Source organism: Protopterus annectens, chromosome 5.part0 (assembly GCF_019279795.1).
Source record: "Protopterus annectens isolate FY-2018-M chromosome 5.part0, PAN1.0, whole genome shotgun sequence".
NCBI lineage: Eukaryota > Metazoa > Chordata > Ceratodontiformes > Protopteridae > Protopterus > Protopterus annectens.
The window spans coordinates 1935548021-1935565986 of NC_056735.1; the positions used below are offsets into that span (position 1 = coordinate 1935548021).

Below are 17966 nucleotides of genomic sequence, written 5' to 3' on the forward strand. Positions count from 1 at the left end.
GTGTGTGTGAGAGAGAGAGAGAGAGAGAGAGAAAAGCACATCTTATACGTCTCCACACCAGTTACATTGGTTAGGCCGACTGGTTAAGACTGTGGCACCCGTCAAAACCGCAAGTGATATATCGCTTGTTTTGATATACTATAAAATTAGGTCTTAATACTTTTAGGCAGATTAGCATCCAAAGAAAGCTGTGCACACTCATTTCACCTCCAGATATTTAGAAAAAGCCCTATGATGCCTTCTATCCAGATTTACAGTGGTGCTTCCTAACATCAAACCTACGAGTGCATGAAAAGATCTTGTTGTAAATTATAGCCGGTATCAGGTGCTGTGTGGTCGCACATCGTCTACCGATATGTAATGCTAAATATTGGTCTATCTAGTCTGCTATAGTTGTTTTAACGTTATGTTATGGCATACCTTTCTACTGCTTACCCAGATAAGCTTTTTCTAAAAAAAAAAAACTTTACTAAATTATGTAAATAGTACTTGTCGTGTACGAGCAGTAAAACATGAACTCTGATGCAAATTCAGTTTATTTCTTTACAAAAAATGCATGGCGTGCAAAACAGCTTGCCAGTTAAGCAGCACGTTACTACATACTATTTGAACAAGGAGTTTAGTGTAGTAGGGCAGGACATAAAGCTGGGAACATCACCAGCCACAGATAGGGTGTACCAGTACAAACGCACATGATCGTCAAACGGGAGACCCGCCCAATTTCACGTTGAAACCGGACACAAACTGCACGTTGCCATAACGGCACTGCAGCTTTGTCTAGTTGGTGTGTAATACAATCTTTCTTATCTGATCAATGGTAATATGGCAATGTTTGACCCTGATTCTGCAGTATGCCATGTGTTGGAGTACCTCTTAATTTCAGTTTAGAATTATTATTATTACCAAGCATAATTATTATTTTTTTCATTTGTGTTAACTGCATACTCTTTGTGTTGTGACACAGGCGTCACTTTGTGTTGTTGTCGCTGTTTAGTTAAACAAAATAATAACTTGACGCCAAGCCTGTTGCTTTACTGTTTGGCTGCTTGTTCGCTGGCGTTTTGTGATACGTAAAATAAAGTGCATGAAAAAATGTGATCCCTGGTTTCTGTAGTGTATAGCTGTTCTCACTTTGTTACTATGTCAGACCTGGCTGATCTGATCAATGACACTAAACTCTTGAATTTTAGCCCCACCCCTTGAAGCAGATCCTGACTACTTCATTGGCGGAAAGGAACAGAGGCTGGCATGTACTGCGTGTATTGATTGGTTGGCAAAGGCTCAGTATCAATGTTTAACCAGCGGCGTGAGGTGAATAGAGTCAGTCACCAAGAGGCAGTGAGAGCAAATAAACAGCTCGGCACATTCACCACAACGCACTCACAACTGGATCTCTTTCAGCTGTACAATTCCATAAAACAAATCCGTCAGCCACTAACTTGGATTGTATGATTCTAAAATCTATAGCCAGCCTCTCCGAGTGATTATGAATAACCTGTACCTTCTCACTGTCGGTGGTGATTTATAAGCGTCTATAGAAAATACAAGTGTTTAATCAACATAAGAAAATTCTACAATCTTGGGACAAAGTGTGCACTAAGCAGCAGATTTCTTAAATGAGCATTAAGTGGGCTGATCACTTTATCAGACCCCCCAGTGTTCATTCATTAAAATGGATTTTGTTTCAAAGCAAAATTGTGAAAAAAACAACCGTGGACCGAAATTTTCAGAGCTTATTTGCTTGTGACAGGTACTGTAACAAAATCTGAAACTGTGTTTTACGTGCATATATATATATCTTTATATATATATATATAATTTCCTACTGATTGTTAAATCTAGACTGTGTGTTAAAAGCCGTGTGTCCATGTTAAAGGAAACGTGTACATGGTTTCAAATAGTCTGGTTACAAATAAAATGAAAAAGCAATGGTAAAACAGTGCAAAAAACATTGAATTCTGAAATACTTGCTCTTTTTGCTCGGCATAACCCATGTAAAGCATAATTGTCTATACCAGGGGGAAATCACGATGAAAGAAATAATCAGTAGGAAAGGAAAACCAATGCTGCGCCTTCTAGCAAGATGTCCAGAGACTTGGTAGTTGGCCATTGTAAATGCATCTACAAATCAGAATGTTCTCAAATTTGTCCAATTCGTCTTAATTTAAAGACTGCATTATATATTTATCTTTGAATCCGCCTTTCGACAACTAGCTGAAGGCAGTGTGCAAGGAGAAGACATTTGTATAAATGGAGAGCAGATGAGGGTACTTGACAACACGGCAGTGTGGATGCAGCAAGTGTTCCTGCATCTCTTTCACTCACACTCAGCTCCTCGTCTGGCTACTATGGATTGCCTGTTGATTTTCGTTGCATTTCCTTACAATGTGAGGAAACGGGAATTCAGCTAAATCCACGTGTCACCCCCCCAAAAAAAATCGCCTGACCTTTTATAAAGAAAACACATGCAAACTGTCTGCCATTTTTTTAATATTTCAATTTAATAATATTTAGTCAGATGATCCAGTTCGTTGCTTATCATTTTCATTGAATATTACGAAGCCTTTACAGAGCTCACAGGCAAGAAAGCACCGTAGATGCAGTTGAAATGTACTGATACTAGATCTATAAATGCGGACTCTCTCTGGATACTGTCAACCTCTGGTGGGATCATCGATTTTTATTGGCTTATTTGGGGAAATGACTGAGGGAAAAAAATGATATAAAATGCATTGCAGAGTTCTCAAGTTGTGTTTCTCAAATTAGAATCGGTAGAATGAATACGTGTTGATACCAGCTACACTTTTGCAGATGTAATAAATACTCAAGTCAATGCTGTATTTTGTGTTGTGAATATAAAGTGTTTACATTTAAACCCGAATGGTGCTGTTACGCTTTGCAATGCAGTGCAAGTATCTGCCTCTTGAAATTACGATGACTGGGGACCCTGGCTTTTTCAGCTTGTGCTGCTGTTGCTATTGCTGCTTTAGCTGCTGCCGCAATACACTGAGTAGTATCCCACTTGTGTTTTAAATCAACAGGTTCAAGTTAAATAACAGCTCAGCTTGGGGATGTACCTTTCTGTAGCCTTCTTTCTGCTACTCTGGGCTCGCGTAGCCCTGACTCTGAAAAACTTGAACTATAGTGTTCCCGAGGAGCAAGGACCTGGAACTGTGATTGGGAATATCGGTAAGGATGCAAAGCTTGGGCTGCCTGAACGAGGTAAGAAGCCCACCTTTCGTGTGCTGGAGAACTCGGCCCCCCACCTCATTGATGTGGACGTGGAAAGCGGGCTGCTGTACACCAAACAGCGGATTGACAGGGAGAACCTTTGCAGGAGGAACCCCAAGTGTCAGGTTTCATTGGAAGTCATTGCCAACGAAAGAGAAATTTGCACGATCAAAGTGGAGATACAAGATATTAATGATAATTCCCCCACCTTTCTTTCAGATCAGATCGACATTGAAATAGCAGAGAATGCCGCCCCAGGCACCCGATTTCCTCTAGCCAGCGCCCATGACCCCGATTCCGGCGTTAATGGGCTGAGGACTTACCAGATTACCCGAAATGACTATGGGTTATTTTCGGTTGACGTGAAATCGAGGGGTGATGGGACAAAGTTCCCAGAATTGATCATTCAGAAGGCCCTGGATCGGGAAGAGCAAAGTCACCATACCCTGATACTGAGCGCAGTGGATGGAGGGGAGAGGCCAAGATCAGGGACCGTGCAGATCAATGTGAAGGTGATTGACTCGAACGACAACAGCCCTGTATTCGAGGCACCATCATACATTATCGAAATTCCGGAGAATGCTCCGCTTGGAACAGTTGTTATAGATCTAAATGCTACAGATCCAGATGAGGGCACAAACGGCGAGGTAGTTTATTCTTTTAGCGGCTATGCCTCGGACCGGGTGCGAGAGCTTTTCTCCGTCGATCCGAAGACAGGCATGGTTAAGGTGCAAGGTAACCTGGACTACGAGGAAAATGGCATTGTGGAGATTGACATCCAGGCGAAGGACTTGGGACCGAACCCCATACCAGCCCACTGCAAGGTGACTGTGAGAGTAGTAGACAAGAATGATAATGCACCCTCTGTCAATTTTGTGTCTGTCCACCAGGGGGCGATTAGTGAAACGGCGCCTCCGGGCACAGTTATAGCCCTGGTACGGGTTATCGACAGAGACTCGGGCAAAAACGGCCAGCTGCAGTGCCGGGTTTTGGGAAACGTGCCATTCAAACTAGAGGAGAATTCTGACAACTTTTACACTGTAGTAACGGACCGTCCTCTTGACAGAGAGGTGCAAGACGAGTACAACGTGACAATAGTGGCCAAAGACAACGGGATCCCCCCTTTGAACTCCACAAAGTCTTTCACAGTTAAGATTCTGGATGCCAATGACAATGCTCCTCGCTTTACAAAAACAACGTATGTATTACAAGTACCTGAGAACAACATTCCCGGGGAATACTTGGGCTCCGTTTTGGCACACGATCCCGACCTGGGAGAAAATGGCACCGTGTCTTATTCCATTCTTCCTTCCCACGTCGGGGATGTATCCATCTACACATATGTATCTGTGAACCCCACTAATGGTGCTATATATGCGCTAAGATCGTTTAACTATGAGCAGACAAAATATTTTGAGTTCAGAGTGTTAGCTAAAGATTCAGGGACTCCTCACATGGAAAGCAACGCCACAGTGAGGGTTACAGTTCTAGATGTCAATGATAACGCACCAGTTATTGTGTTGCCTATTTTACAAAATGACACAGCTGAAATACACGTTCCAAGAAATGTTGGGGTGGGTTACATAGTCACCACAGTTAGAGCTGTAGATAATGACTTTGGGGAAAGTGGGCGCCTAACCTATGAGATAGCTGATGGGAACGATGATCGACTGTTTGACTTAGATCCTGTGACTGGGGAGGTAAAGACCGCTCATCCCTTTTGGGAAGAGGTAGCCCCTGTAGTAGAACTGGTAATAAAAGTCTCTGATCACGGTAAGCCAACGCTTTCAGCAGCTGCAAAGTTGATAATCAAGGCTTTCTCTGGCTCCTTGCCTTCAGGGGTACCCAGAGTAAATGGCGAACAGCAGCACTGGGACATGTCTTTGCCTTTGATCATCACATTGAGTACCATCTCTATAATTCTTCTAGCAGCCATGGTCACAATAGCAGTCAAATGCAAAAGGGAAAACAAAGAAATAAGAACTTACAACTGCAGAATTGCAGAGTACACACACCCACAGCTGGGAAAGAACAAAAAGAAAAAAATTAACAAAAATGACATTATGCTGGTTCAAAGTGAGGTGGAAGAAAGAAATGCCATGAACGTAATGAATGTTGTGAGTAGTCCTTCTCTGGCTACCTCTCCCATGTATTTTGATTACCAGACCAGACTGCCCCTAAGTTCTCCGAGGTCAGAGGTGATGTACCTCAAGCCAACTTCAAACAATCTGACTGTCCCTCAAGGACATACTGGATGCCATAGCAATTTTGCAGGACAAGTGGCCAGTTCGACAGAGAATTCAAACAGAATGTCACTGATACAGGTAAAATGATTTTTTTGTTTGTTTTAAAACATTGACGCTGATAATTGTTCTGTTTGCAAATTATGCATAACATTTTACAAAATACATACTGAAAACAGGAACTGTTTTTAATTAAAACTGTTGTTCAGTTTACCTTAGAAGCCAAGTGATAATCTGATATAAATGAAGTGTGAGATTAACTGGGATATGCCCTTAAACAAATTAATATGTAAGACTGGTTTTCATTGTAGGAAATATTTTAACTTTACATCCCTTAATCTATAAATATCTGCCTAAAATGCTGGAGGTATTTGTAACTTGTAAGTAGATTCTTGCACAATATTTGTGAGTCAACTCCGTCTTTTGTTATTCATGGTCTCTGTCAAAATCTTAGAAATAATTCTAGCCAACAGCACCTGGTTCTCTTGCTTGTTGTGTGATCTCTGGCAAAATAATACACATTTTACTAGGCTTAAATACTGGTCCAATTTAGTCTTGCCAAATCCTCTTCCTGTATTCTTTCATGAGAACTAAGAGTTAATGGTCTGTTAAACCATATTTTTTTATAACTGAGATTATAAAAGTTAATTTATCTCTGTTTCATTTCTAATGCTCAAACTTGCAAACAAAAGGTAGCTGAAAACAATGTAACTGTGCTTATGTGAAATGCAATATGTTACCATTTATAAACAATGCATATTGAAAGTGGCTACACTTTGTTTCCAGCAATGCACATAATAATATACTGCAAGCTACATCCTGGCTGAATTTAAGAAATGTAATTAAGGTGTGTCAGATCTCTTTCAGTACCTCTTATATAAATATGATGGACTGTTTTTCATATGCAAGACTGCAGAAATACATATGTTCTATTAGGAATGCTCTAGCACAGAAGCAGTTAATTTAAACCTGAGATGAGTGGTCAGTGGCAGTTGGCAGGAAACAAAGACAGAATTCCCATTATTGATCTAGTGTGTCTGTGTCTTTTAATAACTGTGGAAAGATGACCTTGTCATAAAGTCATCAACCATTTTCGAACTCCCAGTTATTAATTATGGCATATTCTGCATGTGTCATTGTGTATAAATGTGTGTGTCTGTGCAGGTACATGTGTGTCTACAATATGCTGCATACATACAGAATATTATATTTTCTGCTTGATCATATTAATTGCCAGTATTTTTTGATCTAATATTAACTGGAAAGTAATTTGAATACCTTCAGTTACTGTCTAACAGGGTTAGACAGATCCCAAATATATTAACATTCATTTCTCATAATTTGGACAGATGAATCTAATAACAATAGAAGAGAGATACAATCTAAGTAGGAAATGAAGGACACAATTCTATGACAATTATCACATTACGTTTTTTTCATACCACTGTTTTGCTAAGTCATCATGCTAGACATTGTATACATGATTCACCATCCACTTGTTACTTCAATACCAGAATCTCACTTTCTAGCTTGTAGTATTTTTTTTTTTCATATGGATGAGCTTCTGGTACAACAGTACACACTTAAATCTCTGACTTTTTAAATTATTATCTGTTTTATTTAAATAAGAAATAATCATTAGATTTAAAATGGCATACAAATCTCAAGCTTTTTGGATTAGTTTATAAAGAGGTGTTCAACAAGTATATAACATATTTGTATTTTATGTTAAAAATGTTTTTTTTTTTATTTCTGATTTAGACATGTTTTTACTTATTCTAATATATTTATTCGTGTTCCTGGCTACAGTGTTTGCAAAGATGTTTTCACATCATTGACTTGTTGGCTATTCCATTGCAAAGCATTACACTCAGTACTGCAGAATTTGCCATCATATTATGTCTTAAATTAGTTTGTATCCAATGTTTGTGTGGCAGAGTAGCAATACTCATGCTCATATGTGTATTTTACTCGCTGATATATGTAGGCTTTACTGCCACAGTACAACAATACTAAATGTTTTATGCAACTGCCAGTTGAAATGGTTTACAAAAATTAGACCCATAATCAATGTGTTCTGAATAGTTTTAAAGAGAAGTTTAGAATGGCTTAAGCTGTTAGCAGTACTAAAATCTATTCAGTCAATAATCATATCTTAGCAATTCTTAAAGTGTATAAGAGTTACTTGTAGATGTATGGATTCACATAACATACTGTGCTTCTTGTATATCTTTAGTATCGTCTTAGCTGTGGAAATGAATTCGGCTATGACATTCAACAAGTAATGAGTTAATACCAATAACAAAACAAGGCAACAACTCAGTGTGCATGACTACTAAAATGTGGTACACAAGTATATGAATAATATTAACAGTTGCCCCTTCTACAAAGAGAGATGATGTAATACACTGAGATATTTTCTGATGTAAGCATGGTATTTTTAAGCTGTTATTTTGAAATAGTTACAATACATGTTAGCTGTACTGGTCAATGAATTATTCTGATACACAAAGGTACAAGAATATAGTTTAAGTTGCCTCTCTTGGTGGTTTTAAGTAGCCTCTGTTGTGTTAGCAAAGTATTAAAAGGATTATTATGGTTTCCAACCACCTCTACTGGCTTACTGCAGTCTGTTTTACAGATACCTGCTTTAAATGTCGTCTTCTATTTTGTTTATTAAAATATTCATTGCTCACGATTATATATGTAGTTCAACTCCCAAATTTTATGTCACTTTATACTTAAATCTGTTTGCAACAAGTGAAAAAATAATAAATAAATAAAGAAAAATAAAGAAAGAAAAAGGGAATGCTTTTTAGGAAAAAAATAATGCCCACAATTTCAATACCTAACAGAAATGCAGTAGTTCATATGATTTCTGGTCATGTTATAAAAGTGCGTGTGTATATATGTGTTTGTCTGTCTGTATGTGTATGCCTGCATGTGAAAAATAAGAGTAAAGATGAGAACAAAGTCTATTTATTATTTTTGAAATATATATTTCTAATTTCAAGAGTATTAAAGTAACATTGATATGGAGACTTATTTAGCAATTATCAAGCAAATGCAAAAATAAACAGCTGTTAATGTCTTCAGCATCATTTGTCCTTTCAAGCTCACTCAGCCTTAAGTGTTGAATGACATAAAATGTATCACCCTTGTTTTCTTTTCTCGCAGCTTATAAAGGTACTCATATAATCAGTCCTTTGATTCATATTTCGTCTTATCCTCCCTGGTCTTGTCCCAGCACAGTTAAGTATTCCCCGGTGGTTGTCCCTTCCATTTGTTCTATGCCTTATTTCATACATATCCCATTTGTTATGTAGCTCCTGTTACATACACCAACTGAGTTTGGCTCCATTACTTTTAGTTGTATAGCACTGCAGGGGATCCTATAAGAAGATATGCACCTTCAGTTTTCAGGGAATGTTCCTCATTTTACGTTTATGAATATGTCTTGCTTTTTTGAGATTTTTTTTTATTATGAAAAATTCCTCATTCTTTTACACAAATAACCGCTTCACTTTGCTTCTCTTTATTAATCCATTCATCCGTCAGCCTGCTTACCCATGTATTTATCCATTATCCTTTCATTTTCAGTTCCATGTTTATCTATGTCAGTGCACACGGAAGCCAGAGTCTATGCAAGCAAATGACAAGTAAAAGGCATAAACCAATTTAGATGGGAAAGTCGTTCATCACCGGACACACACATATTTGCATGCCCATGTACACACATACACATATACAGACACATGCAAACACACGCAACAGACAGAAATCAGGGGGCTATTTCAACTATCTCTAGTTATATGCATCTACTTATGATGTGGAAGGAAATTACAGCATTTCAGATGCTTAAGACAGTGCAATACTTCACTGTGGTTAAGTTTTGACTGGATGCATATGGAAATGATATGTGATATTAAAAAAAATATATAGCAAATGTATACATTTTTATTGTTCAATTTATATATGACCCACTATGCAAGATGGTCTTATATAGTAAACACATTTGAAACTGTATGCTCTCTAAAGGTAATTAAATCAGTGATGTAAAATGTAATATATTTATTTTGTTTTAATTTATCTTACATGTTTTCACCAGCAAAGTTAATTTGACCATTTTTTAACCATAGCATGGGTTACAAAGGATGATAAAAAGCATCATGGATAAACTTCATCAATATAGCTTGCAATATCACAATATAGAATTGATTACAACTTCAGAATTTTGGTCATAATTACATGTATCACTGGCAACATTTGCAGTACAGTATAATAAAACAACATATACTTTTTTTGTAAAATGGCAGAATTATGACGAAGAGTTAGAATTTATACCATGAACACTATTGTATTTCTGGTTGTGTAACAAATGAAAAAAATTAAACATATCTACATGTAGTTATATGTATGTTATCACCTGTTAGCTTGATCTATGATAATTAACTGTATGTAAAATGGAGGCTGCCTTGAGTTATAGTGCAACATATGTCAGATGGCATTTATAAAATAAGCTAATTGAAAAATAGAAACAATTAGCATGTTTAAAATGACATAGCTGAAAGTTAGGAAAATATCGGTATAAAAAGGCTTTTAATAAGATGCTTTATGTTGTAGTGTGTACTATATAAACTTAATGCAGTCAAACTGCACACATAGAAAGTTTCATGTAATCGGTTTCTTAATTAAACATTAATTTATCAGGCATTCAATGAATGTATTCCCAATGTCCAGGATATGAAAGCTTTGGATAGCCTGTACGTTCACATACCCACATATAACTGACAGCCTGTTTGCATCGCTTCTTAGTATGAGGCTGAAGCAGATTCTTTTCCTGATATTTTTCCATAGCTGCCTGATTCTTTTCGTATTTTATTTTGACTTCACTTGTATCATTGCACTTTTCCATGTACCAGGCTACTGTAATTCTCAGTGGTCTTATCTATCTCAAAAACTTTGTATCCGTGGCATCCATCCAGATGAGGAGTATGTGTATCCACTTGTAGCATGGCAAGCGTCACATAAAGCAGCTCTGCATACATAAGATGCCATGCAGCCAAGGACAGCTCTTCCTTAAATCAGTGAAATACTAACAAAAAGACAGGCCTAAGGACTAAACATAATCATGTAGCCTTTAACTGTTCCTTCTACAAACCTGAATGAATGGAAGCAGATTACCCATGATACATTTCTGTAAAGTGCATGGCTGCAGTGTCCAATATTATTTCGTCTTGAAGCAATAATATGATTTTCTAACTTTAAGTTCCATTTTCCTTTAGAATATACATTTTAAGAAGTATTTGACATATCTAACATAAAGATTAGTTATTCTTGGAAATATGACTGTGTTACAAGGAAGAGAAAAGCTAAAATGAAAACAAAAAAATCCACATCTCTATGTGTAGATTTTCACACATTTTTATATTTATTTTGCCTTGATGTAGTTTTGGTTAATGTAGAAAACCTGTAGGAAGTTTGTAAATCAAAACAAAGAGTAACCACTCTGTTTCTGTTGCTTTCTTCTCATCCTCCTCTCTTCAATGCCATCCTTTAAGGGCAGACAATTGCTATGCTGCACTTTGAATTCTCTAGGACAATTTATACTAGTAGATTCAGTGGGAAGCTGTTTTTATCACTTTATAGTTCTCACATTGTAAAGTTACTACATTTAAATGCTTATTAGTTCTTGATTGTAGTCATAGCTTATATGGTGTAATTACAATGCATGTTTACTGAAATTTTGTAGTGATACCAGTAGTAATAATAGTGCATCCCTCCAATTCTTCTCACACACACGCACACACACACGTTGGAATATGGTTTGTTGAATTGCTGAGTAGAGGTTCATTGAGTTCACATTTGTTAGATTTCATCTAACACAGGCTTTTGAAATAGCACTGAACTGGCATGATTTTAGCGTTTTTGCAGTTGAGGAAGTATCCCATTGTGTAGTTCTGTTTTGTCTGCAAAGCTAATAAGTTAAGGGTATGTGGGAACAAATCTCCCCAAGTGAGGACTGGGGGAGTCACACATATTTTTTTTAATTATGTGTTAATGATTGTTATGTGTGTGTAACATGCATCGGATGTGCTATTGGTTTAGTGTTATAGTGTATGTTGCTACTGTTTGTGTTTGATGTAGATCATGTGTGGTTACTTAGCATGAGTGGCAGGGATTTGTTTATGTGGTTTGTATTTCGATGAATTATGTTTCTGTTTCATATGTGTATGCAGAAAGGTAGGCTTTATGGTTGCATTTTTTTTGTGTGGTAATAAAGGCTTTGTGTGAGTGTCTGCATGGGCTGTAGTAGGTTTAGTGTTTGTATCATTTCAATGTTTGTTGGTGCAAGTTTTTGATGTGCTGTGTTCGGCTGTTTTCAAGGTAGTGGTACACAATGTGATATACATTGTGTGTTTATGTGTGCGAGCACGTGTGTATGTGTATACATATATATGTGTATATATATATATATATATATATATATATATATATATATATATATATACATATAGATATAGATATTTATCTGTGTATACAGATAGACAGTGATGTATACAAATAGAGGAAGACAGAGTGAGACATACTATCTGATCTGTTCTTTCCTTTGTATGAGCAATAGTCACTTTTCTACATGACCAGTAATCACTTTGTGAAGAGTGCCCATATAGTTGTGAGTTGTTTTTTTTTTTTGAGATATGCTCTCTTTTCATAAGGCCTGTGCTTTGATTCCTACACAAGTGACTATTACATCCTGTATAATGATTTAAGGCTTGTCATTCACCAACTAATGACAGTACTGAATCAGAGTCTGGGATAGTTGCTGAATAACGAGACAAGACAATGGAGGTATACTGGTCTACTTAATGAGAAAGGATGAAGAATTAAATAATACACGTTTGTGGTGGGTTAGTTAATGCATTTAGCTCAACAGTCTTCCACTGTGTTTTGAGAAAACAGTGCTTAGAGATTTGAAGAGTTTCTTTAATACACACTGAACAGTATTTTGGTTTCTTTTGGGTGATGAAGGTAGATAAAGGTACAATTGCAATGTGTATAATGCTAGCTTTCTTTTATTGGCATACTAGTGTAATATGTATCCCCTGGCAAGCTTTAATAAATTTAGGATTCTGGTAGGATTCTGAATAGTTATGCATGCAAACTTTGCAAGTCACTCCATACAGACTGACATTTTGTATATTTTAGATAAGGTTTATACTTGTCTAGAGATGACAGAGCATAAAGGACATTATATTCATTCTTACCATCTTATAAGCATGATTGTCATCTTTTTCTTGTACTGGAATAGCTCATTCACTTTATATAACCTGCATGAGTAAAAAACGGATTATAGAAACCAAACAGAATACTTAAATAACTACAAATTTATGTATACATTTCAAACAAATTCACTTGGGGAGTGCTAGAGATTTCTGATTGTGACCCAATAGTTTGCGGTTTGTCTGTTGTGCAAATTCATTTTGTAAAGAAGACTGTGTCTAGCCTGATATATAGGACTCAGCATGTAACTTTTCTAGGGTAAAACTGAATGTTGCAATTACAGATTCAAATAATGCATAACATTTTCTAAAGGTTTTAATATACAATGCAAAAATTAATTATATTTTGGACTTATGTGCTGTTACATTGGGTTGCTCAAGTAGTTCTGCATTTTAACCTTAATTTTAACTAGTACATCTCTAATCTAAGTTGGAAAATACTGTTTTTTGCTAAAGTGCATAGAGATTGAAACATTTACAATGTTTATTGTGAAATGGAAATACATTTACAGAGATGTGCATCCTTGTAAACTTCCTGTCCTTCAATGGCTTACATTAGAGACATTATTTGCCCAACTGGATTTCTGAAGATATTAGTTTCAGAGAAACCAGCATTTGTTTGTGAATTTGGAAATGGCCAACAGTATGCCTATTTTTAATGACTAAAGACATATTTAGAATTTCAAAAGTTAGAACTCCTTTAAGTAAACATAATCAATGAATATCCATGTGTGCTTTTAAGCACCTTGTTATATTTGCATTACAAAATTACCACTAAATGTGTTCATGGTGATGTTTAATATGGTATCTCAAAATAGAGAAATCATGAGAAGATGAACAATATATGGAATAACAACTTTTTTTTGGAATAGAAAAGTGTATGACTTTTGTAGTCTCTCCAGTCATTCCATCAGGGACTCATAGACTATAGCATTTCATAACACACCTCTGTGCATGAAATCTTTATTATTTTTAATATGTTTAAATTATAATCTATTTCATATCAGCTAATCAAGATTATGACTAGTTACCCATCTATTCTGCTTAGAAGTGTGACTGAAATGTGTACCACATCACAGCTAACTCAGTTGAAAGGATTAAGGCATCAAACATCTGTTGTGCACACCCAATTGCAAATATTCACTTTGGCATTATGTCACTGTGTACCTCAGACACTGATGCTGATATTCGTCAAAGTCTAGTGACTGGAAATTAATTTTTGTAACCTTAAAACCATTAGCACTACTTGAAGGCAAAAATAAGTTGCCTTCCAATCCATCATCTAGTTTTTAATATGGTTCAGTTGCAGTTACTACATTATTGCAACATTTGTGATTTGTACTGTTTTAGAGCTTTAAATCAGCAGTCACTGACTTTTATTTGTTATGTAGGTGTAGGACACAATGTTGCAAATTCTCTGTTGGTTATAATAGTGCAACAGGTGAAACAATCTTCAGATTCAGTTGTCTTTGGAATTATGCAGCAATTTCAATTAAAGTGATACAAAAATGGTTGTATGGGCAAGGGTTATGGATAGTTTGTTTCAAAGAAGCTGTGGTGGTGTAGAATAAATAAAAATACACCTTTCTTTTATTAATGATTAGAACTTTATTAAAATATATAAAATATATATGAAAAACAGGTTGGTACATTTTGCTTTGGGGCTAATTCATAATGTATAATAATCAGACAGATATATGCATTCCAGGCAGTTGTTTGATGGTGTAAAGGACAGTCAACAAGACAATTCACAGAATGTAGCTTTTTGTATTTGTAATATTGTATAGACTGTAAGTATACCACTCTGCTGCAAATTACAAGAAGTGTTATATTTATGCAACTAATTATATTCATGCTGCTCATTCTGTTACTTCACTTGGTTTGGCCATGGCACTGATTTACTCATGTTCTCTGCTGAAGTGTCCCTTTCTGCCCTTGTGTCCATGTGCACTCTGTGATAAAGTATGCCATTGAATCAAAGGGAAAATAAGCCACCTCACTGAAATGACATTGGTAGCCATGATTATTTGTTCGCTTTGCATGCCTTTGATATTGAGAAGTGGGAGTACACCTATGCATCTTTGTTCATCCTGTGCTGTGAAACTGTGCAGCTTGAAATGGCTGCCATGCCTTCCATGTGCATATTTGTGCATATCTGTGTGTGTGTGTGTGTGTGTGTGTGTGTGTGTGTGTGTGTGTGAGTGTGTGTATATGTGTGTGTGTGTGTGTGTGTGTGTGTGTGTGTGTGTGTGTGTGTGTGTGTCTATATTATATGATTAGATAGATAGATAAATAGATAAGATAGATGACCATACCTCTCAATGTCTTAGCACAAAAACGTGGACAAAGCCAAGAATAATGAGAGGACAAAGACCCAAAAACATTATGGACAGATGTTAAATGATTTGCCAGAAAACCACAAACTGGACATTCTGTGAAAATCTGGACAACTGAGAAGTATGATATATATATATATATATATATATATATATATATATATATATATGTGTGTGTGTGTGTGTGTGTCAGTGTGTATGTGTGTGTGTGTGTATGCAGATAGGTAGGTAGATAGATCTAGATAGATATACATAAACATCCATGTACATATATATATATATATATATATATATATATATATAGAGAGAGAGAGAGAGATGGAGGGTATGAAAACAGATTAAAGCAAGTGACACAATCCAATACGAAAGGAGACAGCATATAATCAATATGGAAATGTGTTCGCTTTACTATCTGAATTCAAACAGCATTCTTTTTAGAAACCATGGACTGGAATAAGCAATCGGCAATTTTGAAAAAAAAGCATCCCATATGTTCGATAGTTTTTATGAAGTGCTGAAAAATGCTTTCAATTATCTAAATAGCATTAATAATATATTAATTTAATGGAATAAACAGTACATATATATTGTGAAAGAGTGTGCCTTTGTAAGTTTACAAACATAAACAGAGAATGAGACAGACAGGCAAACAAGTGGGATGTATGTTGTGAGGGCTATGACTGTCTTTGAATTTTCATACATATTTTATAGGTGATAATCTTGCTTGTTCATATTTCCATACAAATTGTGTAATATTTTATTGATTTAGTTTTCCGATATTTTCAAGCATAGATTATGCACATGGTGTCCATTTCATCATTGCCTTGTTCACCTAAACAATGTCAAAATATTTGCTCTGTATAAGACCGTGATAGAGCCTTAGAATATTACCCCCCATTCGTCTAGGATCAACTTGTCAGCAAGAAGTGGGGAGGGGGGTTGTCCTGATGTGGGAGCATGAAGTCATTGGTCAGTGCCAACTTGCAGATCAGCAAGGAGTGGCGGGGTGTGTCCTGATGTGGGAGCATGAAGTCATTGGTCAGTGCCAACTTGCAGATCAGCAAGGAGTGGCGGGGTGTGTCCTGATGTGGGAGCATGAAGTCATTGGTCAGTGCCAACTTGCAGATCAGCAAGGAGTGGGGGGGTGTCCTGATGTGGGAGCATGAAATCATTGGTCAGTGCCAACTTGCAGATCAGCAAGGAGTGGGGGGGGGTGGTGTCCTGATGTGGGAGCATGAAGTCATTGGTCAGTACCAACTTGCAGATCAGCAAGGAGTGGGGAGGGGATGTCCTGATGTGGGAGCATGAAGTCATTGGTCAGTACCAACTTGCAGATCAGCAAGGAGTGGGGGGGGGTGTCATGATGTGGGAGCATGAAGTCATTGGTCAATGTCAACTTGCACATCCTGATGGTGGGAGGTAGTTCAGACTACTGTACTGCAGACACTTCATGCAGGTGAAGGATTATGGCAGGTAGCCAACAATTTTGAAATGACTGCCTGGCTTTTACTGGAAGCATAAATGCATGATAGCCCTTAGCAGCAGTTAAGTGTAAAGCATGTTCATGCAAGAGAGAGAGAGATGGAGAGAAAGAGATAACAATGGAGAGTGGTATTATAATAGCACCTGCATCAGATGGAAGCATAGCAGGTAGAACCAAAAATGACATTAAAAAATTGGGGGGATAAACATTTAGAACAGTCATAATGTGCCCCTGAGCTATAATGTATACCAAACAGTGTATTTGCCATCATATTAGCTTTATAGTCCAGAAGTCTGTTTGTAAAAGGACACGTCTGGAACTTCATTTAATCAGTGGTTTGACTAAATGATTCTATGGTATAAGGCTGTCCACTGGCATATAGTTACTTATTATTTTTAGTTTTATAAATAGCAGAGTATACTTTTTTACATGTACATTTAAAAGGCAAACATTATTAATTCTAGATTCATTTTAGAAGAGCCAGTTTTTCTCGCAAATACAACTCTACCTAAACTAGGAAAATGTAATGGTGGTGTGTCTGTATTCTAGATGAAGGTTTTTCTACTGCTTTCTATCTTTCATTATTTTTTTCTTGGTATTACTTTGTACATACAGCAACGTCTGATCTTGTTCAAATATTTGTTTCTGTAGAGCTACAGTAGACATCTGATGTATATGCCAAGATAAGGGAGAGAATGTTTGGTTTTAAATGCAATTATTTTATCTTTAAGAATAAAGAAAGAATGAAAGAGACTAATAGTGTGTGCCTTAACATTTATTTATTTTTTCTATACATATGTGTTTATGTTTGCGTGTATTTATTTATTTACTGTTAGTTGACTGGTTAGGTAGGCTGGTCTACTGACCCTTTTCAGGCAAGACTTGGGCCTGTGAACTAATTATAAAATAGTTCAACCTAATGTTTTACAGTTGAAAAGAATGTTATGCAATAGAATAGTGCATTATATAATTGACCAGAACACATATGATTGAGTAGAGCCCAAAACGCCAATTATTGCATAAAATATAGTAAGAAACATTAGAAGACAATGCAACATGCACATGATTTTTTACTGCCAAAGTGGAGTGGAATAAATCAATACTTAGAAATTTGTAGGCAACTGCTCCCAATCTGCATTTTTCACTTTAGTTTCCAAAAACTAAAAAAAAAAAAAAAGTCAACCCAGTAGAACAGATGTTCAAATTCATTTGCAACATTCTTCCGTAATACACAAATAATATGTGACCTGTAAATTGAATTGTCTATAATATTCTTAATATTTCCAAAGGCAATATGAAAACGCTGATATAAGAGTTTTATAATTTGCTAGAGTGCTGGATTTTACAGCAATTTATGTTCAGGATCAGATGCTGCCCTGACACTGCAAAC

At 36.4% G+C, this 17966-nt stretch overlaps 1 protein-coding gene across 3 annotated transcripts in view; it reads left to right on the top strand.

Moving 5' to 3' along the window:
* Positions 1-1306: 1306 nt before the first annotated feature.
* The window catches only part of PCDH17 (protocadherin 17), a 436503-nt gene continuing 419843 nt past the window's right edge, over positions 1307-17966 (top strand). For all 3 annotated transcript variants that reach the window (XM_044071722.1, XM_044071723.1, XM_044071724.1), the window contains exon 1: positions 1307-5555. In XM_044071722.1, the coding sequence (XP_043927657.1) occupies positions 3072-5555 (2484 nt within the window). In that variant the 5' untranslated portion in view covers positions 1307-3071. The remainder of the gene's footprint in view (positions 5556-17966) is intronic.